Source organism: Oncorhynchus masou, chromosome 12 (assembly GCF_036934945.1).
Source record: "Oncorhynchus masou masou isolate Uvic2021 chromosome 12, UVic_Omas_1.1, whole genome shotgun sequence".
Taxonomy (NCBI): Eukaryota; Metazoa; Chordata; class Actinopteri; order Salmoniformes; family Salmonidae; genus Oncorhynchus; species Oncorhynchus masou.
Window position 1 is genome coordinate 193498 of NC_088223.1, and position 27756 is coordinate 221253.

Sequence of the window (27756 nt, forward strand, 5' to 3'; positions counted from 1 at the left end):
ATCTGAAGGGTGGTCTCCATGGATACATTCTGACTGTGGGGTTGAGATAACATCTGAAGGGTGGTCTCCATGGATACATTCTGACTGTGGGGTTGAGATAACATCTGAAGGGTGGTCTCCATGGATACAGCCTGACTGTGGGGTTGAGATAACATCTGAAGGGTGGTCTCCATGGATACAGCCTGACTGTGGAGTTGAGATAACATCTGAAGGTGTCCATGCCACCATCTGACCCTCTCTCCTCCACAAAGTAGTGTCTATTGTCTGTTAACCAGGAGTTTCAAGTTTTATTAGTGGTATGTACAGGATGCATATGGTATACACCATTCAAGGAGATGCTTACTAGCACATTCCTTCTTGACAATGCAACAATAATAAGAAATAACGAAATATAAGAATAGGAACATAAAGTTTTAGAAGTCATCACAAACACACAATACAATGGTACACAATACAATGGTATTGTGTCAACAAATAGCTGGGCACCACCCAGCCATCAGAAAGAAATGTACATTAAATGTCCTTGAGCCCGGGCTGCACAGGGCCATGTCGGTCCGCTAATACAGGACTTTTAAAGACCCAGTGCGTGACTTTTGTAAGAAAAAAAATACACATTTATATTTTATTTAGTCCAAATTCGTATTATTTTTTAGGTGTTGCTGCTGCACCCTCAGCAGCCCTAATTCCTGCGGCTGTGACCTGTGACCTGTGACTATATGAGGTGATGTGAGTAAATATCCTAAACACTTGAATTACACATGGCTTTACATGAGGAACTTGTGCTCAGCTGTGGCTCTGACCGTGTGCCTGGAGAATTCCAACCTCAGATCCCTATCCAGGTGTGTGGGTGTGTGTGGGTGTGTGTGGGTGTGTGTGTGTGTGTGTGTGTGTGTGTGTGTGTGTGTGTGTGTGTGTGTGTGTGTGTGTGTGTGTGTGTGTGTGTGTGTGTGTGTGTGTGTGTGTGTGTGTGTGTGTGTAGGCTATTTCAGGCCCAGGGCATTGATGTCTATCAACAACTGGTCAGTGAAGGTCTATCATATCTTTAAGGCAGGGCAGTCATGCTGCAAGTCCTCTCCTATTCCATCCTCATCCCCCCCATCCTATCATTCATTCCAGCAGTCTTGGTATTTCAAGAACATTTCTAAATTACATAGCAAAACACTGAAGAAGAGGCCAGTTTATTTCAATGCAGAATGCAGTAACATTGTCAGTTCTAGGTATATAACCCTACAGGTGAGGGGGGGGGGGGTGTTACCTGTTTTTCTGACGAGGCAGCCAATCACCGATAGGCTGAGACCACGGTAGATGGACCAATCAGCGATAGGCTTGCCTTCTTTCAACCCAAATACCTTACACTGAAAGAATTCCAACAAAGTTGACTCATTCCTATTTAGCAAAGCGAGGTAAATATAGTCTTTTTTTATAACGAGGATTTATTATTCCTTTCATGTACTGACTATTGTATAGGAGACCATTGATTAGCCGCTCTGTATTGGCACAAAGCACACAGAGGTGCAGCGTCCAGTGAAGCCTAACTGCCTGGTAGAAAGGAAGGGACTGTCTGTGTGAAACAAGCAGGGTAGGAAAAGTCGACTTACCTGTAACCCAGGTTCTGGCATCCCTCACCAACTCTGCCTCACTCTAGTAGTACCTGCTCCGACTTGAAAGTCCAGTTTCACAAGGAAGAATCGTGGAGGAAGAAAAATATGTCACAGGAGACGGACAAGTAAGTGATCATAGCTGGGGAAAGGATCTTTGATGACTTTATCATGACATACGAGACTTTTTGCGCTGTAATTTGGGACAAAATAAATAAACTTCTGTTTTATTATGACATTAATATTTTAGTAAATAATATGTAACAATTTTTGTTTATATTATTTGGGATTAATTTCCTCTAACCTTTTGGAAGTATTACTGTGGTTGTGTTAAAGGCAAACTAAGGTTGGCGGCGAATAGACTTGTCAAATTCGCAGTTTCCGTCAGATGTAATAGGCTGCAGTTTAGGTGAATAAAAACTTGAGGTCTTTTTGTTTTAGTACTATTTGGTTTAGGCCTATTTAATACTTTGAGTGGCTTTTAGGGCAGGAATGATCTGTAAATGACTGCAGAACAATGTATTTACCATGTTATGAATAAAATATCTTGGTTTATTTATCACATCATTATCTTCTGTTTGGTGCTGTATTTTCAGTGCCTGCTGGTATGATTTGTGGCCATCTTTATGTTGCAGTTTTGTTCTGACTATGTCATACTGCATGTCTGTCTTCTCCATGGACTGGAATGTTGACACTATTGACATTTTGACCCACTATTGACATTTGACATTTGTCTATTTCTTCATTTTTTTTCAGTGAAATAATAATTTTTACGGGCTGTAGAATTAATTTCAATAACCTTTTAAATAACTTTTTCTCATCAAAAATGACCCTGACTCAAAAATGAGAATAAAATAGTTAGTATCCAATGATGGAATTATTATCATTATTAGTAGCTCATATGTTTCACGAATTCAACCATTTGACTTTAAAGCCGATCATAAAATGTGGACATGGGCAGATGTACACTACTTCTATTTGTTGTACACTGAATATGCAAATACGTTGTTATCATATCAACCCCAGTAATGTTAGTCTGTTTCCCAGCCCTGTTTAGAGCTTACAATATTAGTTCAAATGCCCACACCAGATCTCCACGAAAAACAACCTTTAACCCATATTTTTGACATATAGGGCTACAAATGTTTTGTAAAGTTTTCAGGCATAAAATTTAACAGCAGACATCAGCTGTATGCACTTCCTTGTGGGTTATTCTATTTAAAGACCCAGCACAACCAAAAAACATATTTTTCCTGGGTTTTATATATCTTCAATGGAGAGAAAGTATGAGAGTGGAGTACAGGAGGGGTAAGAAGAATGAGCTCTGTAGTCCACAGCCTGGGCCCTGAGGGCTTCTAGTGGCTATAATAGCCTCAACATGGGGTCAGAGTGTCATAGGATCTGGAGACATGGGGAGGGGAAAGAAAGGTATGGGGGGAACTGTTGAGCGGAAGTATCTTTCAGGGTATCTTTTGATTTGGCAGAAATTTAAAATGGAGTTTTCCTAAACATAGGCAAATAAAACAATGTTCTTCTGAGCAGCAGACTAGTAGTTAGTCAGTCCTATAGCTATTGTCTGTCCTGAAGCTCTATAATCTGTTGATTAGAGCTATTGTCTGTCCTGAAACTCTATAATCTGTTGATTAGAGCTATTGACTGTCCTGAAGCTCTCTAACCTGCTGATTAGAGCTATTGACTGTCCTGAAACTCTCTTTTAATTTAATTAAATTTTTATCTTTATTTAACCAGGTAGGCTAGTTGAGAACAAGTTCTCATTTACAACTGCGACCTGGCCAAGATAAAGCAAAGCAGCGCAACACAAACAACAACACAGAGTTACATATGGAATAAACAAGCGTACAGTCAATAACACAATAGAAAGTAGAACGTCTACATACAGTGTGTGCAAATGGAGGTAGGGCAATAAATAGGCCATAGTAGCAAAGTAATTACAATTTAGCAGATGACGATGAGCAGATGATGGTGTGTAAGTAGTGAAGCTGGTGTGTAAATGAGCAGAAAAGTAAATAAAAACAATATGGGGATGAGGGAGGTAGATTGGGTGGGTGATTTACAGATGGACTATATACAGTGCCTTGTGAAAGTATTCGGCCCCCTTGAACTTTGCGACCTTTTGCCACATTTCAGGCTTCAAACTTAAAGATATAAAACTGTATTTTTTGTGAAGAATCAACAACAAGTGGGACACAATCATGAAGTGGAACGACATTTATTGGATATTTCAAACTTTTTTAACAAATCAAAAACTGAAAAATTGGGCGTGCAAAATTATTCAGCCCCTTTACTCTCAGTGCAGCAAACTCTCAGTGAGGATCTCTGAATGATCCAATGTTGACCTAAATGACTAATGATGATAAATACAATCCACCAGTGTGTAATCAAGTCTCCGTATAAATGCACCTGCACTGTGATAGTCTCAGAGGTCCGTTAAAAGCGCAGAGAGCATCATGAAGATCAAGGAACACACCAGGCAGGTCCGAGATACTTTTGTGAAGAAGTTTAAAGCCGGATTTGGATACAAAAAAGATTTCCCAAGCTTTAAACATCCCAAGGAGCACTGTGCAAGCGATAATATTGAAATGGAAGGAGTATCAGACCACTGCAAATCTACCAAGACCTGGCCGTCCCTCTAAACTTTCAGCTCATACAAGGAGAAGACTGATCAGAGATGCAGCCAAGAGGCCCATGATCACTCTGGATGAACTGCAGAGATCTACAGCTGAGGTGGGAGACTCTGTCCATAGGACAACAATCAGTCGTATATTGCACAAATCTGGCCTTTATGGAAGAGTGGCAAGAAGAAAGATATTTCTTAAAGATATCCATAAAAAGTGTCGTTTAAAGTTTGCCACAAGCCACCTGGGAGACACACCAAACATGTGGAAGAAGGTGCTCTGGTCAGATGAAACCAAAATTGAACTTTTTGGCAACAATGCAAAACTTTATGTTTGACGTAAAAGCAACACAGCTCATCACCCTGAACACACCATACCCACTGTCAAACATGGTGGTGGCAGCATCATGATTTATAATGAATAATTTTGCACACCCAATTTTTCAGTTTTTGATTTGTTAAAAAAGTTTGAAATATCCAATAAATGTCGTTCCACTTCATGATTGTGTCCCACTTGTTGTTGATTCTTCACAAAAAAATACAGTTTTATATCTTTATGTTTGAAGCCTGAAATGTGGCAAAAGGTCGCAAAGTTCAAGGGGGCCGAATACTTTCGCAAGGCACTGTACAGCTGCAGCTATCGGTTAGCTGCTCAGATAGCTGATGTTTAAAGTTAGTGAGGGAAATGTAAGTCTCCAGCTTCAGCAAAAAAAAAATCAATTTGTTCCAGTCACTGGCAGCAGAGAACTAGAAGGTAAGGCGGCCAAAGGAGGTGTTGTCTTTGGGGATGACCAGTGAGATATACCTGCTGGAGCGCGTGCTACGGGTTGGTGTTGTTATCATGAACAGTGAGCTGAGATAAGGCGGAGCTTTACCTAGCATAGACTTATAGATGACCTGGAGCCAGTGGGTCTGGCAACAAATATGTAGCGAGGGCCAGCCTTCTAGAGCATACAGGTCGCAGTGGTGGGTGGTATAAGGGGCTTTAGTGACAAAACAGATGGCACTGCGATAGACTACATCCAATTGTCTGAGTAGAGTATTGGAAGCTATTTTGTAGATGACATCGCAGAAGTCGAGGATCGGTAGGATAGTCAGTTTTACTAGGGTAAGTTTGGCGGCGTGAGTGAAGGATGCTTTATTGTGAAATAGAAAGCCGATTCTAGATTTGATTTTGGATTGGAGATGTCTGGAAGGAGAGTTTACAGTCTAGCCAGACACCTAGGTATTTATAGTTGTCCATATATTCTAGGTCAGAACCGTGCAGAGTAGTGATGGTAGTCGGGCGGGCGGGTGCGGGCAGTGAAAGGTTGAAAAGCATGCATTTGGTTTTATTTGCATTTAAGAGCAGTTGCAGGAAGGAGAGTTGTATGGCATTGAAGCTCCCTAACCTGTTGATTAGAGCTATTGTCTTTCCTGCAGGTCCCTAAACTGCTGATAAGATTAGAAATATTGTCTGCCTGAAGCTCTCTAACTTGCTAATTAGAGCTATTGTCTTTCCTGCAGGTCTCTAACATGCTGTTGAGAATAAATATTTTGTCTGTCTTGAAGCTCTCTAAACTGCTGACTAGAGCTAGTGTCTGTCCTGAAGCTCCCTAACCTGCTGAATAGAGCTCTTCAATGTCCTGAAGCTCTCTAACCTGCTGGTTCGATTAGATATATTGTCTGTTCTGAAGCTCTCTAACATGTTGATTAGAGCTTGTGTCTGTCCTGAAGCTCCCTAACCTGCTGAATAGAGCTTTTCAATGTCCTGAAGCTCTTTAACCTGCTGATTAGAAATTAGTTATTAAATGTCCTGAAGCTCCCTAATCTGCTGAATAGAGCTCTTCAATGTCCTGAAGCTCTCTAACCTCCTGATTAGATTAGAAATAGTGTCTGTCCTGAAGCTCTCTAACTTACTGATTAGAGCTATTGTATTTCCTGCAGGTCTCTAACATCCTGTTTTGAATAAAAATGTGTCCTGTCCTGAAGTTCTCTAACCTGCTGAATAGAGCTCTTGTCTCTCCTGAAGCTATCTTACATGTATATTAGAGCTATTGTCTGTCCTGAATCTCTGTAACTTGTTAATTAGAATTTAGCTATTGTCTGTCATAAAGCTCTATAACCTGCTGATTAGAGTTATTGTCTGTCCTAACACTCTCTAAGCTGCTGATTAAAGTTATTGTCATTCCTGCAGAACTCTAACATGCTATTAAGAATAAATATTGTCTGTATTGAATCTCTCTAACATGCTATTAAGAATAAATATTGTCTGTATTGAATCTCTCTAACCTGCTGATTAGAGCTATTGACTGTTCTAACACTCTCTAAGCTGCTGATTAAAGTTATTGAATATCCTGAAGTTTTCTAACCTGCTGATTAGAGTTATTGAATGTCATGAAGCTCTTTAACCTGCTGATTAGAGCTATTGTCTGTCCTGAAGCTCTGTAGCCAGTTGATTAGAGATTTGATCTGCCGTGAAGCTCTCTAACCTGCTGACTAGAGCTCTTGTCTCTCCTGATGCTCTCTAACCTGCTGATTAGAGCTCTTGAATGTCCTGAAGCTCTCCAACTTGTTGATTAGATCATTTGCCTGTCCTGACGTTCTCTAACCTGCTGATTAGATTAATGGTCTGTCCTGTGGCTATGCAACCTGCTGATTAGAAATGAGCTATTGTCTGTCCTGAAGCTCTCTAACCTGTTTATTAGAGCTATTGTCTGTCCTGAAGCCCCCTGGTCAGTTGTTTAGAGCTATTATCTATCCTGAAGCTCTCTAACCTGCTGATTGAAGCTATTGTCTGTCCTGGAGCTATATTACCTGCATATTAGAGCTATTGTCTCTCCTGAAGCTCTCTAATTTGCTGATTGTCTGTCCTGATGCTCTCTAACTTGCTGAGTAAAGCTATTGTCTATCCTGAAGTTCTCTTACTTGCTGATTAGAGCTATTGTCTGTCATGAAGCTCTTTAACCTGCTGATTAGAGCTATTGTCTGTCCTGAAGCTCTGTAGCCAGTTGATTAGAGATTTGATCTGCCGTGAAGCTCTCTAACCTGCTGACTAGAGCTCTTGTCTCTCCTGATGCTCTCTAACCTGCTGATTAGAGCTCTTGAATGTCCTGAAGCTCTCCAACTTGTTGATTAGATCATTTGCCTGTCCTGACGTTCTCTAACCTGCTGATTAGATTAATGGTCTGTCCTGAGGCTATGCAACCTGCTGATTAGAAATGAGCTATTGTCTGTCCTGAAGCTCTCTAACCTGTTTATTAGAGCTATTGTCTGTCCTGAAGCCCCCTGGTCAGTTGTTTAGAGCTATTATCTATCCTGCAGCTCTCTAACCTGCTGATTTAAGCTATTGTCTGTCCTGGAGCTATCTTACCTGCATATTAGAGCTATTGTCTCTCCTGAAGCTCTCTAATTTGCTGATTGTCTGTCCTGATGCTCTCTAACCTGCTGAGTAAAGCTATTGTCTGTCATGAAGCTCTTTAACCTGCTGATTAGAGCTATTGTCTGTCCTGAAGCTCTCTAATTTGCTGATTGTCTGTCCTGATGCTCTCTAACCTGCTGAATAAAGCTATTGTCTATCCTGAAGTTCTCTAACTTGCTGATTAGAGCTATTGTCTGTCCTGAAGCTCTTTAACCTGCTGATTAGAGCTATTGTCTGTCATGAAGCTCTTTAACCTGCTGATTAGAGCTATTGTCGGTCCTGAAGCTCTTTAACCTGCTGATTAGAGCAATTGTCTGTCATGAAGCTCTTTAACCTGCTGAGTAAAGCTATTGTCTGTCATGAAGCTCTTTAACCTGCTGATTAGAGCTATTGTCTGTCATGAAGCTCTTTAACCTGCTGAGTAAAGCTATTGTCTGTCATGAAGTTCTCTAACTTGCTGATTAGAGCTATTGTCTGTCATGAAGCTCTTTAACCTGCTGATTAGAGCAATTGAATGTCCAGAGGCCTCTACCTCTTCTGAAAAGAATATAGCTATTTTCTCTCCAAAAACTCTCTAATCTGCTGAAATAGAGCTATTGTCTTTCCTTTAGCTTTTTACCTGTTGATTAGAGCTATTTAGAAGCTCTCTAATTGGTTGCTCTCTAATTTGTTGGGTAGAATATAGCTATTATCTGTCCTGAAGCTCTCTTTCCTGTTGATTAGAATATAGGTATAGCCTGTCCTGAAGCTCTCTTTCCTGTTGATTAGAATATAGCTATAGCCTGTCCTTAAGCTCTCTTTCCTGTTGATTAGAATATAGCTATAGCCTGTCCTGAAGCCAACAAACCTTCTGGACAGAGATATTGTCTGTCCTGAAGCTCTCGAACCTGCTGATTTGAGCTATTGTCACTCCTGAAGCCCTCTGGTCGGTTGTTTAGAGCTATTGTCAGTCCTGAAGCTCTCTAACCTGCTGATTAGAGCTATTGTCTGTCCTGGAGCTATCTTACCTGCATATTAGAGCTATTGTCTGTCCTGATGCTCTCTAACCTGCTGATTAGAGCTCCTGTCTGATCTAAAGCTCTAAAACCTGCTGATGCGAATAGACCTATCATCTGTCCTAAAGCACTCTAATCTGCTGATTAGAGCCATTACCTGTCCTAAAGCTCTCTAATTTGTTGGGTAGAATAGAGCTAATATCTGCCCTGAAGCTCTCTTACCTGCTAATTAAACTTATTATCTGTCCGGAAGCTTTCTAACATGCTGGTTAGAGCTTGTCTTGTTGTCTTTCCTGAAGCTCTCTTACCTGTTGATTAGATCGAATGTCTGTCCTGAAGCTCTCTAACCCGCTGAGTAGATCTAATGTCTGTCCTGAAGCTCTCTAACCTGCTGATTAGAGCTATTGTCTTTCCTGAAGCTCTCTAACCTGCTGATTAGATCAAATGTCTGTCCTGAAGCTCTCTAACCTGCTGATTAGAGCTATTGTCTCTCCTGAAGCTCTCTAACCTGCTGATTAGAGCTCTTGTCTTTCATGACATTATCTAACCTGCTGAATTGAGCTCTTGTCTGTCCTGAAGTTCTCTAACCTTCTGGCTTGTATTTGTATTGATTATGGAACCTCATTAGTTCCTGCCAAGGCACCAGTAACTCTTCCTGGGTTTATTATGGATCCCCATGAGTTCCTGCCGAGGCACCAGTAACTCTTCCTGGGTTTATTATGGATCCCCATTAGTTCCTGCCAAGGCACCAGCAACTCTTCCTGGGTTTGTTATGTATCCCCAGTAGTTCCTGCCAAGGCACCAGCAACTCTTACTGGGTTTATTATGGATCCCCATTAGTGCCTGCCAAAGCACCAGCAACTCTTCCTGGGGTTTATTATGGATCCCCATTAGTTGCTGCCAAGGCACCAGCAACTCTTCCTGGGTTTGTTATGTATCCCCAGTAGTTCCTGCCAAGGCACCAGCAACTCTTACTGGGTTTATTATGGATCCCCATTAGTGCCTGCCAAAGCACCAGCAACTCTTCCTGGGGTTTATTATGGATCCCCATTAGTTGCTGCCAAGGCACCAGCAACTCTTCCTGGGTTTGTTATGTATCCCCAGTAGTTCCTGCCAAGGCACCAGCAACTCTTACTGGGTTTATTATGGATCCCCATTAGTGCCTGCCAAAGCAGCAGCAACTCTTCCTGGGGTTTATTATGGATCCCCATTAGTTCCTGCCAAGGCAGCAGCTACTCTTCCTGGGGTTTATTATGTATCCCCATTAGTTCCTGCCAAGGCAGCAGCTACTCTTCCTGGGGTCCAGCAAAATGAAGGCTGTTTATAACATTTAAAAACATTGCAACATATTCACCGACTGTGTGCCCTCAGGTCCCTACTCCACCACTACCACATATATACTGTACAAGTGTATGTGTGTGTATAGTGCATATGCTACTGTGTGTGTGTGTGTGTATGCATGTGACTGTGCCTATGTTTGTGTTGCTTCACAGTCTCCGCTGTTCCATAAGGTGTTTTTTATCTGTTTTTAAATGAGTTACTTGATGTGGAATAGAGTTTAATGTAGTCATGGCTCTATGTAGTACTGTGTACCTCCCATAGTCTGTTCTGGACTTGGAGACTGTGAAGAGACCTCTTGTGGCATGTCTTGTGGGGTATGCAAGGGTGTCCGAGCTGTGTGCCAGTAGTTTAGACAGACACCTCGGTGCATTCAACATGTCAATACCTCTCATAAATCGCATGCATTTCGTTTTACTAGCATTTAAGAGCAGTTGGAGGCCACAGAAGGAGAGTTGTATGGCATTGAAGCTCATTTGGAGGTGTCAAAAGAAGGGCCAGACATATACAGAATGGTGTCGTCTGCATAGTCTGCGTAGTGGTGGATCAGAGAATCACCAGCAGCAAGAGCGACATCATTCTTATATACAGAGAAAAGAGTCAGCCTGAGAATTTAACCCTCTGACACCCCCATAGAGACTGCCAGAGGTCCGGACAACAGGCTTTCCGATTTGACACACTGAACTCTATCTGAGAAGTAGTTGGTGAACCAGGCGAGGCAGTCTTTTGAGAAAACAAGGCTATTGAGTCTGCCGATAAGAATAAGGTGATTGACAGAGTCGAATGCCTTGGCCAGGTCGATGAAGACGGCTGTACAGTACTGTCTTCTATCGAGGGCAGTTATGATATCGTTTAGGACCTTGAGTGTGGCTGAGGGGAACCCATGACCAGCTCGGAACCCAGATTGCATAACGGAGAAGGTACGGTGAGATTCGCAATGTTCGGTGATCTGTTTGTTAATAACTTGGCTTTCGAAGACTTTAGAAAGGCAGGGCAGGATGGATATACTTCTGTAACAGTTTGGGTCTAGAATGTCTCCCCATTTGAAGAGGGGGATGACCACGGGAGATTTCCAATTTTTAGGGATCTCAACTATACAAAAAAGAGGTTGAACAGGCTAGTAACAGGGGTTGTAACATTTGTAGCAGATAATTTTAGAAAGAGAGGGTCCAGATTGCCTAGCCCAGCTGATTTCAGAACATCAGATATCTGATTTGGGTGAAGGATAAACGGGGGGACTTGGGCAAGTTGCTGCGGGGGGTGCAGAACTGTTGGCCCCGCTAGGGATAGCCCGGTGGAAAGCATGGCCGGCCGTAGAAAAATGCTTATTGATATTCTCAATTATCGTAGATTTATCAGTGGTGACGGTGTTTCCTAGCCTCAGCGCAGTGGGCAGCTGGGAGGAGTTGTTCTTATTCTCCATGGATTTACAGTGTCCCAACAATTTGGGTAATTATTGCTACAGGATGCAAATTTCTGTTTGAAAAAGCTAGCCTTTGCTTTCCTAACTGACTGTGTAACTGACTGTGTACTGACTGTCCCTGACTTCCCTGAAAAGTAGCATATCGTGGGGGCTATTCGATGCTAATGCAGTTCGCCACAGGATGTTTTTGTGTTGGTCAAGGACAGTCAAGTCAGGAGTGAACCAGGGGCTATATCTGTTCTTAGTTCTACATTTTTTTAATGGGGCATGCTTATTAAGATGGTGAGGAAAGCACTTTTATAGAACAACCAGGCATCCTCTAGTGATGGGATGAGGTCAATATCCTTCCAGGATACCCGGGCCAGGTCGATTAGAAAGGCCTGCTCGCTGAAGTGTTTTAGGGAGCATTTGACAGTGATGAGGCGTGGTATTTTGACCGTGGACCCATTACGGACGCAGGCAGTGAGGCAGTGATCGCTGAGATCCTGGTTGAAGACAGCAGAGGTTTATTTAGAGGGCAGGATGGTCAGGATGATATCTATGAGGGCGCCCATGTGTACGGATATAGGGTTGTACCTGGTAGGTTTCTTGATAATTTGCGTGAGATTGAGGGCATCTAGCTTAGATTGTAGGGTGGCCCGTGTAAGCATGTCACAGTTTAGGTCACCTAACAGTACGAACTCTGAAGATAGATGGGGGGCAATCAATTCACATATGGTGGCCAGAGCATAGCTGGGGGCTGAGGGGAGTCTTTAACAAGTGGCATTAGTGAGAGACTTATTTCTGGAAAGGTGGAGTTTTAAAAGTAGAAGCTCAAATTGTTTGGGCACAGACCTGGATAGTAATACAGAACTCTGCAGGCTATCTCTGCAGTAGATTGCAACTCCGCCCCCTTTTGGTAGTTCTATCTTGATGGAAAATGTTGTAGTTGGGGATGGAAATTTCTGAATTTTTGGTGGCCTTCCTAAGCCAAGATTCAGACACGGCTAGGACATCAGGGTTGGCGGAGTATGCTAAAGCAGTGAATAAAACAATCTTAGGGAGGAGATTTCTGATGTTAACATGCTTTTACGGTTACAGAAGTCAACAAATGAGAGTGCCTGGGGAATAGGTGTACTGGTGACTACAGGGCCTGGGTTAACCTCTACATCACCAGAGGAACAGAGGAGGAGTAGGATAAGGGTACGGCTAAAGGCTATAAAAACTGGTCATCTAGTGCGTTGGGAACAGAAAATAAAAGGAGCAGATTTCTGGGAGTGGTAGAATAGATTCAGGGCATAATGTACAGACTAGGGTATGGTAGGATGTGAGTACAGTGGAGGTAAACCTAGGCATTGACTGACGATGTGAGAGGTTGCATCTCTGGAGGCACCAGTTAAGCCAGGTGAGGTCTCCGCATGTGTAGGGGGTGGGAGAAAAGAGCTATCTAAGGCATGTTGAGCGGGAATGGGGGCTCTACAGTGAAGTAAAACAATATAAACTAACAGAAACAGCAGTAGACAAGGCATATTGGCATTAGAAAGAGGCATAAAGCAATCACAGGTGTTGGTCAGGAGAGCTAAGACAACAACGGGTAAATGGCGATGAATGGGCAGAGAGGGTCAGTTAGGTGCACACAGGGCCTGAGTTCGAGGCTGGGGCCGACAGATAAACAAAATCAGGTACAGTGTTATTGAAACAGTCCAGCAGGCATCAGCCTTGTAGCCGAGTGATTATAGGGTCCAATGAGCAGCAATAGGTGAGTCAGGGAGCCGTTCGGTAGTAACTACTGCACTAGGCCAGCGGGAGACAGAAAGCTAGCGGGCCGGGGATAGCAGATGGGTATTCGGCGACATCGCAATGGAAAACCACATCGGACGATTACATCGGCAGACCAGTCGTGATGGATCGGAGGGGCTCCGTGTCAACAACAATGTGTCCAGGCCAATTGGCAAAAGAGGTATTGCAGCCCAAGAATTAGCTGGTATACTCCGTCGGTTGGCCGGGAGATGGGCCTAGCTCGAGGCTAACTGGTGCTTGCTTCGGGACTGGTGCTTGTTGCGATGATCCGGTGTGATGTCCAGAGATTGCCACAGGAATCCGGTGAGGAGAAAAGCAGTCCGATATGCTGTGGGTTGATATCGCGCTGTGCAGACCGGCAGGTAATTGTCCGAGCTAAAGCTGGCTGGTGACCGAGCTAAAGGTGAAGACCGCTAGCAGTGGCTAACAATGACTAGTAGATAGTTAGCTGGCTAGAGGACCGCTAGCCATGGCTAACAATGACTAGTAGATAGTTAGCTGGCTAGCTCCTGATGGAAGTTCCAGTTATAAGGTATACAAAATTGCAGATCCGTACCACATTGGGTGAGGAAAGTATAATTAGTTCGTAGATAAAGTGAGATTAAGATATGAGAAAGAAAACTGCTCCCTGTTTTAGCTACTGTTGTGTCAATATGTTTTGATCATGACAGTTTACAATCCAGGGTTACTCCAAGCAGTTTAGTCACCTCAACCTGCTCAATTTCAACATTATATTACAATATTTGAGGTTTAGGGTTTAATGAATGATTTGTCCCAAATACAATGCTTTTAGTTTTAGAAATAGTTAGGACCAACTTATTCCTTGCCACCCACTCTGAAACTAACTGTAACTCTTTGTTAAGTGTTTCAGTCGCAGTCGCTGGTCAGTTGTACTTAGATGTGTAGTTTCAGCATTTGTTGCTGGCATGTCATGCCTAAATTTGCTATTCTTGCCAATGAAAAAATCATTAAAATAAGTTGGAAATATCAGTTGGTTTTGTGATGAATGAGGCGTCAGATTCATTGAATGATGGAGCTGAGTTTGCCTTTTCCCCCAGAATTTCATTTAAGGTGCTCCAAAGCTTTTTACTAGCATTCATCATTTCACTTATCATTTCATAGTGTAGTTTCTTCTTCTTTTTAGTCAGTTTAGTCACATTATTTCTCAATTTGCAATATGTTTGCCAATCAGTTGTGCTGCCAGATTTATTTGCAATTACTTTTGCCTCATCCATCTCAAACATACAATTTTTCAATTCCTCATCAATCCACAGGGTTTTAACAGTTTTTACAGTCATTTTCTTTATGGGTTCACGTTTATTAGCAACTTGAATAAGCAATTTCATACATGTGTCAAGTGTCTTTTTGCTCCTCATTACACACCACGGACCAACAGATATTCTTTACAATAAACAACAAAGGAATCACTACAAAACTTCTTGTATGACCTCTTATACACTATATTTAGGGTTGCACATTTTGGGGAATAGTCAGATGTGGAAACTTTCCTTGGGAATTAACGGGAATATTTGGGAATTAACAGGAATATATGCAAATTAATATTAATACCATTTAAATGTAGATGTTTTTTGTTTTGGATATATTTACCATTTCATATGGAGACAGAAACATAAACCTTTTACATTATCATGAGTAGACATAATTGCAAATGATTAAATCCTTCCAATAGGAATGTAAAAAACAGTTTAGTTACAAATTGTCAGGACCCGGTTACGAACCTGGGTCTCCGGAGTGAGAAACAGTCACTTAACCAACTGAGCCACGAATAGTCAGCAGAACCCAGAAGATGAGGCAGACACAGCAGTACTTAAGACGGAGTATTTAATAAAGTAAAAAGGAGAAGTCCTTCAATACAAAAATGGCAAATCCAAAAGGTGGTAGGAATAGCACAAAAAAGCCTCAAGAGATACTCAAAAACAAAAACAGAATTCCACAAGAGCATCCACCGGAATCGACAAGAATACACAGAACACTAGGGCTGGGTGCTAACATACAAACACAGAGCACAGAACTGAGGGAAACTAAGGGTTTAAATACAATCAGGGAAAACGAGGCACAGGTGCAAATAATAATGGGGAACAAGGGAAAAAACATAAGGTCAAAAAGCACAATGGGGGCATCTAGTGACCAAAACCCGGAACAACCCTGGCCAAATCCTGACACAAATTGAACTTTAATTGAATGAGTTGACTCTTCACATAGGATGATTTCACTGAACAACAAAAGACAGAGCATATTGAATGATCCCCAATGATCAATAATATCCCCCAAAAACGTTTTCAACAGAATGTAAAAAGACAGTCTACAAACTAAAGCTTTGGTTGTCTTGATCTCAGGCTTCCATGTCTTCTCCCTGGACCTCCTCAATGTCCATTGAACATCAGACTCTGAGGCCTCATCTTCACTGTCACTTTCCAATCTTGTTGAGGATGGCTCATTGTCAGACTCAAAAAGCCTCAAATTTGCCCGGATGGCCACCAATTTTTCAACCCTTGTATTGGGCAGCCTGTTGCATGCTTTGGTGTGTGTGTTCCCAAACAAGGACCAGTTGCGCTCTGAGACGGCTGATTTTGGTGGGATTTGGCAACAGGGGAAAGAGCCTCAGATCCACAAAGTCCCTTCCACCAGGTGGCTGATGAGATATGTTGCTACAACTGTCATATTGCATCTCCATCCCAAAGCCCTTGCATGGAAGTGTACTTCACCAGACTACCAAGAACCTTGCCCTCATCCAGGCCAAGGTGGCGAGACACGGTTGTGATGACACCATAGGCCTTGTTGATCTGCGCACCAGACAGGATGTTCTTGCCAGCATACTTGGGGTCCAACATCTACCCTGCGGTGTGTATGGGCTTCAGGAAGAAGTTTTCACACTTTTTGATGTATTTCAGAACTGTAGTTGCCTCTGCTTGGAGCAACAGTGAAGGTGGCAGGGCAGTACAGATTTCTTCTCTTACATCTGCAAGCAGAGTCTGAACATCAGACAGGATGGCATTGTCTCCCTCAATCTGTGCAATGGCTACTGCTATTGTTATTTTGGTTAGGTCAGGGTGTGACATGGGTGATGTATGTGTTTTTGTCTTGTCAAGGTTTTTTTATGTTTATAGGGCTGTCTCCTTTCTAGGTATTTTGTATGTCTATGGTTGCCTAGATTGGTTCTCAATTAGAGGCAGCTGTCTATCGTTGTCTCTGATTGGGAACCATATTTAGGCAGCCATATTCTGTGGGTACTTTGTGGGTGATTGTTTCCTGTCTTTGTGTTCTCTGCACCAGATAGGACTGTTTCGGTTTTGCCACGTTTGTTATTTTGTAAAGTGTGTTCAGTTTTTCCCCTATTAAAACATGGACACCTACCACGCTGCGTATTGGTCCAGTCCTTGCTACACCTCTTCAGAGGAAGAGGAGGAAATCAGCCATGACAGCTGGTTTCAGGAGTTTCAGGCTGCTCTCTCCTAAAATACATCAGCCCTTCTCTGACTACGTTCCTCCATTGAGTCAAAAAAACTTCTGATTCCAGGAGGACCATGAGTAGTTGCTATAAATAAGGTGTCTCATTCATCATTTTCACCTCAAATAGTAGTAGAGGGACTTTTGTCAGAGGTTGCTTGTTGTGAGCGCTGAGGGAACTTTATGCACTTTTTTGCATTCTTCACATATGATTTGGCACAGTATATGCAAATGTACACAGCTTTTCCTTTACATTAGCTGCAGTGAAATGTCTCCACACATCAGATAGTGCCGGTGGCATTTTCCTGTATAGATTAGAAAACAAATTGTAAAAAATAAATAAAAATAAAATTCCATGTACTGATATAGTTAATAGTTAAAGAGTTAGATTAAACAACTCCTTTGTAAGATCAATGTTTTAAAATGTATGGAACAGGTGAATTAACACTCCTCAGTTAGCAGGCTCAATGAAGCTAAACCCCACATGGTAGCAAAAACTAACTAGCAGAAATTGGTAACAAGTTAGAAATGATTTAAAAACACTTTGCTGTAGGCTACTATTTACTAGTAAACAAAAAAATAATGTATGCCATATAAAATATATTCACCCCACCCAGTTTCGTAATCAAAACTTACCATAAAGCATGTAGTCCTTGGATCAGACAGTGTAGTAATGTGGTCTTAATAGCATCTCATCTCATTGTGCAAGATCTTGAGAATCAGCTGTACATGTGATGGTAGAATGCACTGTGCATGCAGAGGGTTACAATTCCATTGAATTGAGGATAGGTTAACTAAAATATGCTACAAGACCGAGAATTGCCTTGTGTGTCCCACAAAAAAAGGTTCACTGTTACAAGATAACTTTTTAGCTTATAACAGTGAAAATGCCCCACATTCCAGGGCTTAACTTCCTATGGAAAATTACAGGAACAATTAAGGGAATTTACTGGAAAGATTCCGACCCTTTGCAACCCTAACTATATTAGGCCCAGCCTGTCCTCTTATACACTATATTAGGCCCAGCCTGACCTCTTATACACTATATTAGGCCCAGCCTGACCTCTTATACACTATATTAGGCCCAGCCTGACCTCTTATACACTATATTAGGCCCAGCCTGTCCTCTTATACACTATATTAGGCCCAGCCTGACCTCTTATACACTATATTAGGCCCAGCCTGACCTCTTATACACTATATTAGGCCCAGCCTGACCTCTTATACACTATAGTAGGCCCAGCCTGACCTCTTATACACTATATTAGGCCCAGCCTGACCTCTTATACACTATATTAGGCCCAGCCTGACCTCTTATACACTATATTAGGCCCAGCCTGACCTCTTATACACTATATTAGGCCCAGCCTGACCTCTTATACACTATATTAGGCCCAGCCTGACCTCTTATACACTATATTAGGCCCAGCCTGTCCTCTTATACACTATATTAGGCCCAGCCTGACCTCTTATACACTATATTAGGCCCAGCCTGACCTCTTATACACTATATTAGGCCCAGCCTGACCTCTTATACACTATATTAGGCCCAGCCTGTCCTCTTATACACTATATTAGGCCCAGCCTGACCTCTTCTACACTATATTAGGCCCAGCCTGACCTCTTATACACTATATTAGGCCCAGCCTGACCTCTTATACACTATATTAGGCCCAGCCTGTCCTCTTATACACTATATTAGGCCCAGCCTGACCTCTTATACACTATATTAGGCCCAGCCTGACCTCTTATACACTATATTAGGCCCAGCCTGACCTCTTATACACTATATTAGGCCCAGCCTGTCCTCTTAAACACTACATTAGGCCCAGCCTGACCTCTTATACACTATATTAGGCCCAGCCTGACCTCTTATACACTATATTAGGCCCAGCCTGACCTCTTATACACTATATTAGGCCCAGCCTTTGGAACTGTGGTTTTCCTAGATATGGCTACTATATTGTGATCACTACAGCCAATGGATCTGGATACTGCTTTACAGCAGGTTTCTGCAGCATTAGTAAAGATGTGATCAATACATGTTGATGATTTCATTCCTGTGCTGTTTGTAACTACCCTGGTAGGTAGGCTGACAAACTGAACCAGGTTGCAGTTATTAGTTACAGTTTGAAGATTTTTCTTGAGTGAGCATCTTGAGTAAAGCCAGTCAATATTTAAATCGCCCAGAACATATACCCCTCTGTTGATTTCAAGCATTTCACACGTTATCGAGATATTGACTGTTAGCACTTGGTTCTGTAGCAGCTTCCCACCAGAATGGGCTTTAGGTGAGGCAGATGAACCTGTAGCCATATTACTTACATATTACAACAGTATTTAACATGAGATCCTCTCTAATCTTTACAGGAATTTGGTTCTGAATATAAACAGCAACACCTCCACCATTGGCATGTCTTTCTTTTCTATAAATGTTATAACCTTGTATTGCTACCACTGTATTATCAAAGGTTTTATCTAAGTGAGTTTCAGAGATAGTCAGTATATGAATGTCATCTGTTACTAGCAAGTTATTGATTTCATGAACCTTGATTCTTAAATTAAGCTACATATATTAACGTGGGCTATTTTGAGCACTTTTCTTCAGCGATGACTTGCTTTCATTGCTTTATTGGGAGGTTTAGCAGCAGTAGAGGTCCTCATGTTATTTATGTTCATGCAGGGTGAGCTGCTCACAGTGGACTTCCTACTAGGCCACACCGGCTTAGTGCTAACAGTATACATCTGGTTCATATGCACATGATTACTGCATACAATAGCTGTAGGATCAGTAGAGGCATTCAGGGCAGTTAGAGGGACATAAATTAGATTGCATATATTTTGTCTAATGATGCCCCTGGTGTAATGTACAATTGCTGAAGCATTATGAAAACTCTGCATCACAATGGTAGGGATTAGGTGAGCTGGGCTTGAGTCGTTGATAAGTCATTGTCTCAACACAGCTGAATTATGCTGTGAAAGGATCCAGGAACCCAAATGATTTGGGTGGATCACATCCTCCATGTATAACATGTTTTGTTTCCAAATGTTATCGAAATCGTCAACAAAAGTTACACCCATTGAGCTGCAATAATCACGTAGCCAGTTGTGAAGAGAAAGAATCCTGAGACAGTGTTCAATGCCACGATTCAGACATGGCAGAGGGCAAATTATGATTGATCTTTTGTTAGGGTTTAGAAGAGAGTCAATAAACTCTTTAAAATCCCATTTCAACTGTTCAGAGCTGTCCTTCATAATGTGATTAAAACCCACATGGATTAGGATAGAATGGATTTCAATGTCCTGGTGTAGTACATTCAGGAGCAGCTTAGTAATGTCATTAAAACCCACATGGACTAGGATAGAATCAATGTCCTGGTGTAGTACATTCAGGAGCAGCTTAGTAATGTTATTAGAACCCACATGGACTAGGATAGAATGGATTTCCATGTCCTGGTGTAGTACATTCGGGAGCTGCTTAGTAATGTTATTAAAACCCGCATGGACTAGGATAGAATCAATGTCCTAGTGTAGTACATTCAGGAGCAGCTTAGTAATGTCATTAAAACACACATGGACTAGGAGAGAATCATTGTCCTGGTGTAGTGCATTCAGGAGCAGCTTAGTAATGTCATTAAAACACACATGGACTAGGATAGAATCAATGTTTATGTCCTAGTGTAGTACATTCAGGAGCAGCTTAGTAATGTTATTAGAACCCACATGGACTAGGATAGAATCAATGTCCTGATGTAGTACATTCAGGAGCAGCTTAGTAATGTATTTAAAACCCACATGGACTAGGATAGAATCAATGTTCTGGTGTAGTACATTCTGGAGCAGCTTAGTAATGTCTTTAAAACCCAAATGGAGTAGGATAGAATCAATGTCCTGGTGTAGTGCATTCAGGAGCAGCTTAGTAATGTCATTAAAACACACATGGACTAGGATAGAATCAATGTCCTGGTGTAGTGCATTCAGGAGCAGCTTAGTAATGTCATTAAAACACACATGGACTAGGATATGATGGATTTCCATGTCCTGGTGTAGTACATTCGGGAGCCGCTTAGTAATGTTATTAAAACGCACATGGACTAGGATTGAATCAATGTCCTGGTGTAGTGCATTCAGGAGCAGCTTAGTAATGTCATCAAAACACACATGGACTAGGATACAATCAATGTCCTGGTGTAGTACATTCAGGAGCAGCTTAGTAATGTCATTAAAACACACATGGACGAGGATAGAATCAATGTCCTGGTGTAGTGCATTCAGGAGCAGCTTAGTAATGTCTTTAAAACACACATGGACTAGGATAGAATCAAAGTCCTGGTGTAGTGCATTCAGGAGCAGCTTAGTAATGTCATTAAAACACACATGGACTAGGATAGAATCAATGTTTATGTCCTAGTGTAGTATATTCAGGAGCAGCTTAGTCATGTTATTAGAACCAACTTGGACTAGGATAGAATCAATGTCCTGATGTAGTACATTCAGGAGCAGCTTAGTAATGTATTTTAAACCCACATGGACTAGGATATAATCAATGTTCTGGTGTAGTACATTCAGGAGCAGCTTAGTAATATCTTTAAAACCCACATGGACTAGGATATAATCAATATCCTGGTGTAGTGCATTCAGGAGCAGCTTAGTAATGTCATCAAAACACACATGGACTAGGATACAATCAATGTCCTGGTGTAGAACATTCAGGAGCAGCTTAGTAATGTCATTAAAACCCAAATGGAGTAGGATAGAATCAATGTCCAGGTGTAGCACATTCAGGAGCAGTTTAGTAATGCTATTAAAACACACATGGACTAGGATAGAATCAATGTTCTGGTGTTGTACATTCAGGAGCAGCTTAGTAATATCTTTAAAACCACATGGACTAGGATAGAATCAATATCCTGGTGTAGTACATTCAGGAGCAGCTTAGTAATGTTATTAGAACCCACATGGACAAGGATAGAATGGATGTCCATGTCCTGGTGTAGTACATTCAGGAACAGCTTAGTAATGTCCTTAAAACACACATGGACTAGGATAGAATCAATGTTTATGTCCTAGTGTAGTATATTCAGGAGCATCTTAGTCATGTTATTAGAACCAACTTGGACTAGGATAGAATCAATGTCCTGGTGTAGTACATTCAGGAACAGCTTAGTAATGTCATTAAAACACACATGGACTAGGATAGAATCAATGTTTATGTCCTAGTGTAGTATATTCAGGAGCAGCTTAGTCATGTTATTAGAACCAACTTGGACTAGGATAGATTCAATGTCCTGATGTAGTACATTCAGGAGCAGCTTAGTAATGTCTTTTAAACCCACATGGACTAGGATAAAATGGATTTCCATGTCCTTGTGTAGTACATTCGGGAGCTGCTTAGGAATGTTATTAAAACCCACATGAACTAGGATTGAATCAATGTCCTGGTGTAGTACATTCAGGAGCAGCTTAGTAATGTCTTTAAAACCCACATGAACTAAGATAGAATCAATGTCCTGGTGTAGTGCATTCAGGAGCAGCTTAGTAATGTCATTAAAACACACATGGACTAGGATAGAATCAATGTCCGGGTGTAGTGCATTCAGGAGCAGCTTAGTAATGTCATTAAAACACACATGGACTAGGATATGATGGATTTCCATGTCCTGGTGTAGTACATTCGGGAGCCGCTTAGTAATGTTATTAAAACCCACATGGACTAGGATTGAATCAATGTCCTGGTGTAGTGCATTCAGGAGCAGCTTAGTAATGTCATCAAAACACACATGGACTAGGATACAATCAATGTCCTGGTGTAGTACATTCAGGAGCAGCTTAGTAATGTCATTAAAACCCAAATGGAGTATGATAGAATCAATGTACTGGTGTAGCACATTCAGGAGCAGCTTAGTAATGTTATTAAAACCCACATGGATTTGGATACAATCAATGTCCTTGTGTAGTACATTCAGGAGCAGCTTAGTAATGTCATTAAAACACACATGGACGAGGATAGAATCAATGTCCTGGTGTAGTGCATTCAGGAGCAGCTTAGTAATGTCATTAAAACACACATGGACTAGGATAGAATCAATGTTTATGTCCTAGTGTAGTATATTCAGGAGCATCTTAGTCATGTTATTAGAACCAACTTGGACTAGGATAGAATCAATGTCCTGATGTAGTACATTCAGGAGCAGCTTAGTAATGTCTTTTAAACCCACATGGACTAGGATAGAATCAATGTTCTGGTGTAGTACATTCAGGGGCAGCTTAGTAATACCTTTAAAACCCACATGGACTAGGATAGAATCAATATCCTGGTGTAGTGCATTCAGGAGCAGCTTAGTAATGTCATCAAAACACACGTGGACTAGGATAGAATCAATGTCCTGGTGTAGTACATTCAGGAGCAGCTTAGTAATGCCATTAAAACCCAAATGGAGTAGGATAGAATCAATGTCCTGGTGTAGTGCATTCAGGAGCAGTTTAGTAATGTCATCAAAACACACATGGACTATTATACAGTCAATGTCCTGGTGTAGTGCATTCAGGAGCAGCTTAGTAATGTCATTAAAACACACATGGACTAGAATAGAATCAATGTTTATGTCCTGGTGTAGTACATTCAGGAGAAGCTTAGTAATGTTATTAGAACCCACATGGACAAGGATAGAATCAATGTCCTGATGTAGTACATTCTGGAGCAGCTTAGTAATGTCTTTAAAACACACATGGACTAGGATAAAATGGATTTCCATGTCCTTGTGTAGTACATTCGGGAGCTGCTTAGGAATGTTATTAAAACCCACATGAACTAGGATTGAATCAATGTCCTGGTGTAGTACATTCAGGAGCAGCTTAGTAATGTCTTTAAAACCCACATGAACTAGGATAGAATCAATGTCCTGGTGTAGTGCATTCAGGAGCAGCTTAGTAATGTCATTAAAACACACATGGACTAGGATAGAATCAATGTCCGGGTGTAGTGCATTCAGGAGCAGCTTAGTAATGTCATTAAAACACACATGGACTAGGATATGATGGATTTCCATGTCCTGGTGTAGTACATTCGGGAGCCGCTTAGTAATGTTATTAAAACCCACATGGACTAGGATTGAATCAATGTCCTGGTGTAGTGCATTCAGGAGCAGCTTAGTAATGTCATCAAAACACACATGGACTAGGATACAATCAATGTCCTGGTGTAGTACATTCAGGAGCAGCTTAGTAATGTCATTAAAACCCAAATGGAGTATGATAGAATCAATGTACTGGTGTAGCACATTCAGGAGCAGCTTAGTAATGTTATTAAAACCCACATGGATTTGGATACAATCAATGTCCTTGTGTAGTACATTCAGGAGCAGCTTAGTAATGTCATTAAAACACACATGGACGAGGATAGAATCAATGTCCTGGTGTAGTGCATTCAGGAGCAGCTTAGTAATGTCATTAAAACACACATGGACTAGGATAGAATCAATGTTTATGTCCTAGTGTAGTTTATTCAGGAGCATCTTAGTCATGTTATTAGAACCAACTTGGACTAGGATAGAATCAATGTCCTGATGTAGTACATTCAGGAGCAGCTTAGTAATGTCTTTTAAACCCACATGGACTAGGATAGAATCAATGTTCTGGTGTAGTACATTCAGGGGCAGCTTAGTAATACCTTTAAAACCCACATGGACTAGGATAGAATCAATATCCTGGTGTAGTGCATTCAGGAGCAGCTTAGTAATGTCATCAAAACACACGTGGACTAGGATAGAATCAATGTCCTGGTGTAGTACATTCAGGAGCAGCTTAGTAATGCCATTAAAACCCAAATGGAGTAGGATAGAATCAATGTTTATGTCCTAGTGTTGTACATTCAGGAGCAGCTTAGTAATGTTATTAGAACCCACATGGACAAGGATAGAGTCAATGTGCTGATGTAGTACATTCAGGAGCAGCTTAGTAATGTCTTTAAATCACACATGGACTAGGATAGAATGGATTTCCATGTCCTGGTGTAGTACATTCAGGAACAGCTTAGTAATGTCCTTAAAACACGCATGGACTAGGATATAATCAATGTCCTGGTGTAGTGCATTCAGGAGCAGCTTAGTAATGTCATCAAAATACACATGGACTATTATACAATCAATGTCCTGGTGTAGTGCATTCAGGAGCAGCTTAGTAATGTCATTAAAACACACATGGACTAGAATAGAATCAATGTTTATGTCCTGGTGTAGTACATTCAGGAGCAGCTTAGTAATGTTATTAGAACCCACATGGACTAGGATAGAATCAATGTCCTGATGTAGTACATTCTGGAGGAGCTTAGTAATGTCTTTAAAACACACATGGACAAGGATATAATCAATGTTTATGTCCTAGTGTAGTACATTCAGGAGAAGCTTAGTAATGTTATTAGAACCCACATGGACAAGGATAGAATCAATATCCTGATGTAGTACATTCAGGAGCAGCTTAGTAATGTATTTAAAACACACATGGACTAGGATAGAATCAATGTTCTGGTGTAGTACATTCAGGAGCAGCTTAGTAATGTTATTAGAACCCACATGGACTAGGATAGAATCAATGTCCTGATGTAGTACATTCTGGAGGAGCTTAGTAATGTCTTTAAAACACACATGGACAAGGATATAATCAATGTTTATGTCCTAGTGTAGTACATTCAGGAGAAGCTTAGTAATGTTATTAGAACCCACATGGACTAGGAGAGAATCAATATCCTGATGTAGTACATTCAGGAGCAGCTTAGTAATGTATTTAAAACACACATGGACTAGGATAAAATCAATGTCCTGGTGTAGTGCATTCAGGAGCAGCTTAGTAATGTCTTTAAAACCCACATGGACTAGGATATAATCAAAGTCCTGGTGTAGTGCATTCAGGAGCAGCTTAGTAATGTCATTAAAACACACATGGACTAGGATAGAATCAATGTTTATGTCCTGGTGTAGTACATTCAGGAACAGCTTAGAAATGTTATTAGAACCCACATGGACTAGGATATAATCAAAGTCCTGGTGTAGTGCATTCAGGAGCAGCTTAGTAATGTCTTTAAAACACACATGGACTAGGATAGAATGGATTTCCATGTCCTGGTGTAGTACATTCGGGACCTGCTTAGTAATGTTATTAAAACCCACATGGACTAGGATTGAATCCATGTCCTGGTGTAGTGCATTCAGGAGCAGCTTAGTAATGTCATTAAAACACACATGGACTAGGATAGAATCAATGTTTATGTCCTAGTGTAGTATAGTCAGGAGCAGCTTAGTAATGTTATTAGAACCAACTTGGACTAGGATAGAATCAATGTCCTGATGTAGTACATTCAGGAGCAGCTTAGTAATGTCTTTTAAACCCACATGGACTAGGATAGAATCAATGTCCTGGTGTAGTGCATTCAGGAGCAGCTTAGTAATGTCATCAAAACACACATGGACTAGGATACAATCAGTGTCCTGGTGTAGTACATTCAGGAGCAGCTTAGTAATGTCATTAAAACACACATGGACTAGGATAGAATCAATGTCCTGGTGTAGTACATTCAGGAGCAGCTTAGTAATGTCTTTAAAACACACATGGACTAGGATAGAATCAATGTTTATGTCCTAGTGTAGTACATTCAGGAGCAGCTTAGTAATGTCATTAGAACCCACATGGACAAGGATAGAGTCAATGTGCTGATGTAGTACATTCAGGAGCAGCTTAGTAATGTCTTTAAAACACACATGGACTAGGATAGAATGGATTTCCATGTCCTGGTGTAGTACATTCAGGAACAGCTTAGTAATGTCCTTAAAACACGCATGGACTAGGATATAATCAATGTCCTGGTTTAGTGCATTCAGGAGCAGCTTAGTAATGTCATTAAAACCCACATGGACTAGAATAGAATCAATGTTTATGTCCTGGTGTAGTACATTCATTAGCAGCTTAGTAATGTTATTAGAACCCACATGGACTAGGATAGAATCAATGTCCTGATGTAGTACATTCTGGAGCAGCTTAGTAATGTCTTTAAAACACACATGGACAAGGATATAATCAATGTTTATGTCCTAGTGTAGTACATTCAGGAGAAGCTTAGTAATGTTATTAGAACCCACATGGACAAGGATAGAATCAATATCCTGATGTAGTACATTCAGGAGCAGCTTAGTAATGTCTTTAAAACACACATGGACTAGGATAGAATGGATTTCCATGTCCTTGTGTAGTACATTCGGGAGCTGCTTAGTAATGTTATTAAAACCCACATGGACTAGGATTGAATCAATGTCCTGGTGTAGTACATTCAGGAGCAGCTTAGTAATGTCTTTAAAACCCACATGAACTAGGATAGAATCAATGTCCTGGTGCAGTACATTCAGGAGCAGCTTAGTAATGTTTTTAAAACACACATAGACTAGGATAGAATCAATGTCCTGGTGTAGTGCATTCAGGTGCAGCTTAGTAATGTAATCAAAACACACATGGACTAGGATAGAATCAATGTCCTTGTGTAGTGCATTCAGGAGCAGCTTAGTAATGTCTTTAAAACCCACATGGTAGGATAGAATCAAAGTACTGGTGTAGTGCATTTAGGAGCAGCTTAGTAATGTCATTAAAACACACATGGACTAGGATAGAATCAATGTTTATGTCCTGGTGTAGTACATACAGGAGCAGCTTAGTAATGTTATTAGAACCCACATGGACTAGGATAGAATCAATGTCCTGATGTAGTACATTCAGGAGCAGCTTAGTATTGTCTTTAAAACACACATGGACTAGGATAGAATGGATTTCCATGGCCTGGTGTAGCACATTCGGGAGCAGCTTAGTAATGTTATTAAAACACACATGGACTAGGATAGAATCAATGTCCTGGTGTAGTGCATTCAGGTGCAGCTTAGTAATGTAATCAAAACACACATGGACTAGGATAGAATCAATGTCCTTGTGTAGTGCATTCAGGAGCAGCTTAGTAATGTCTTTAAAACCCACATGGTAGGATAGAATCAAAGTACTGGTGTAGTGCATTTAGGAGCAGCTTAGTAATGTCATTAAAACACACATGGACTAGGATAGAATCAATGTTTATGTCCTGGTGTAGT

At 41.1% G+C, this 27756-nt stretch overlaps 1 protein-coding gene across 2 annotated transcripts in view; it reads left to right on the top strand.

Annotated features, from left to right (window-relative positions):
* Positions 1-1339: 1339 nt before the first annotated feature.
* Positions 1340-27756, top strand: part of grhl2b (grainyhead-like transcription factor 2b) — a 154121-nt gene continuing 127704 nt past the window's right edge. Inside the window, exon 1 of one of the 2 annotated variants that reach the window (XM_064979419.1) lies at positions 1340-1726. In XM_064979419.1, the coding sequence (XP_064835491.1) occupies positions 1707-1726 (20 nt within the window). In that variant the 5' untranslated portion in view covers positions 1340-1706. The remainder of the gene's footprint in view (positions 1727-27756) is intronic. The other variant, XM_064979418.1, reaches the window with a different exon arrangement.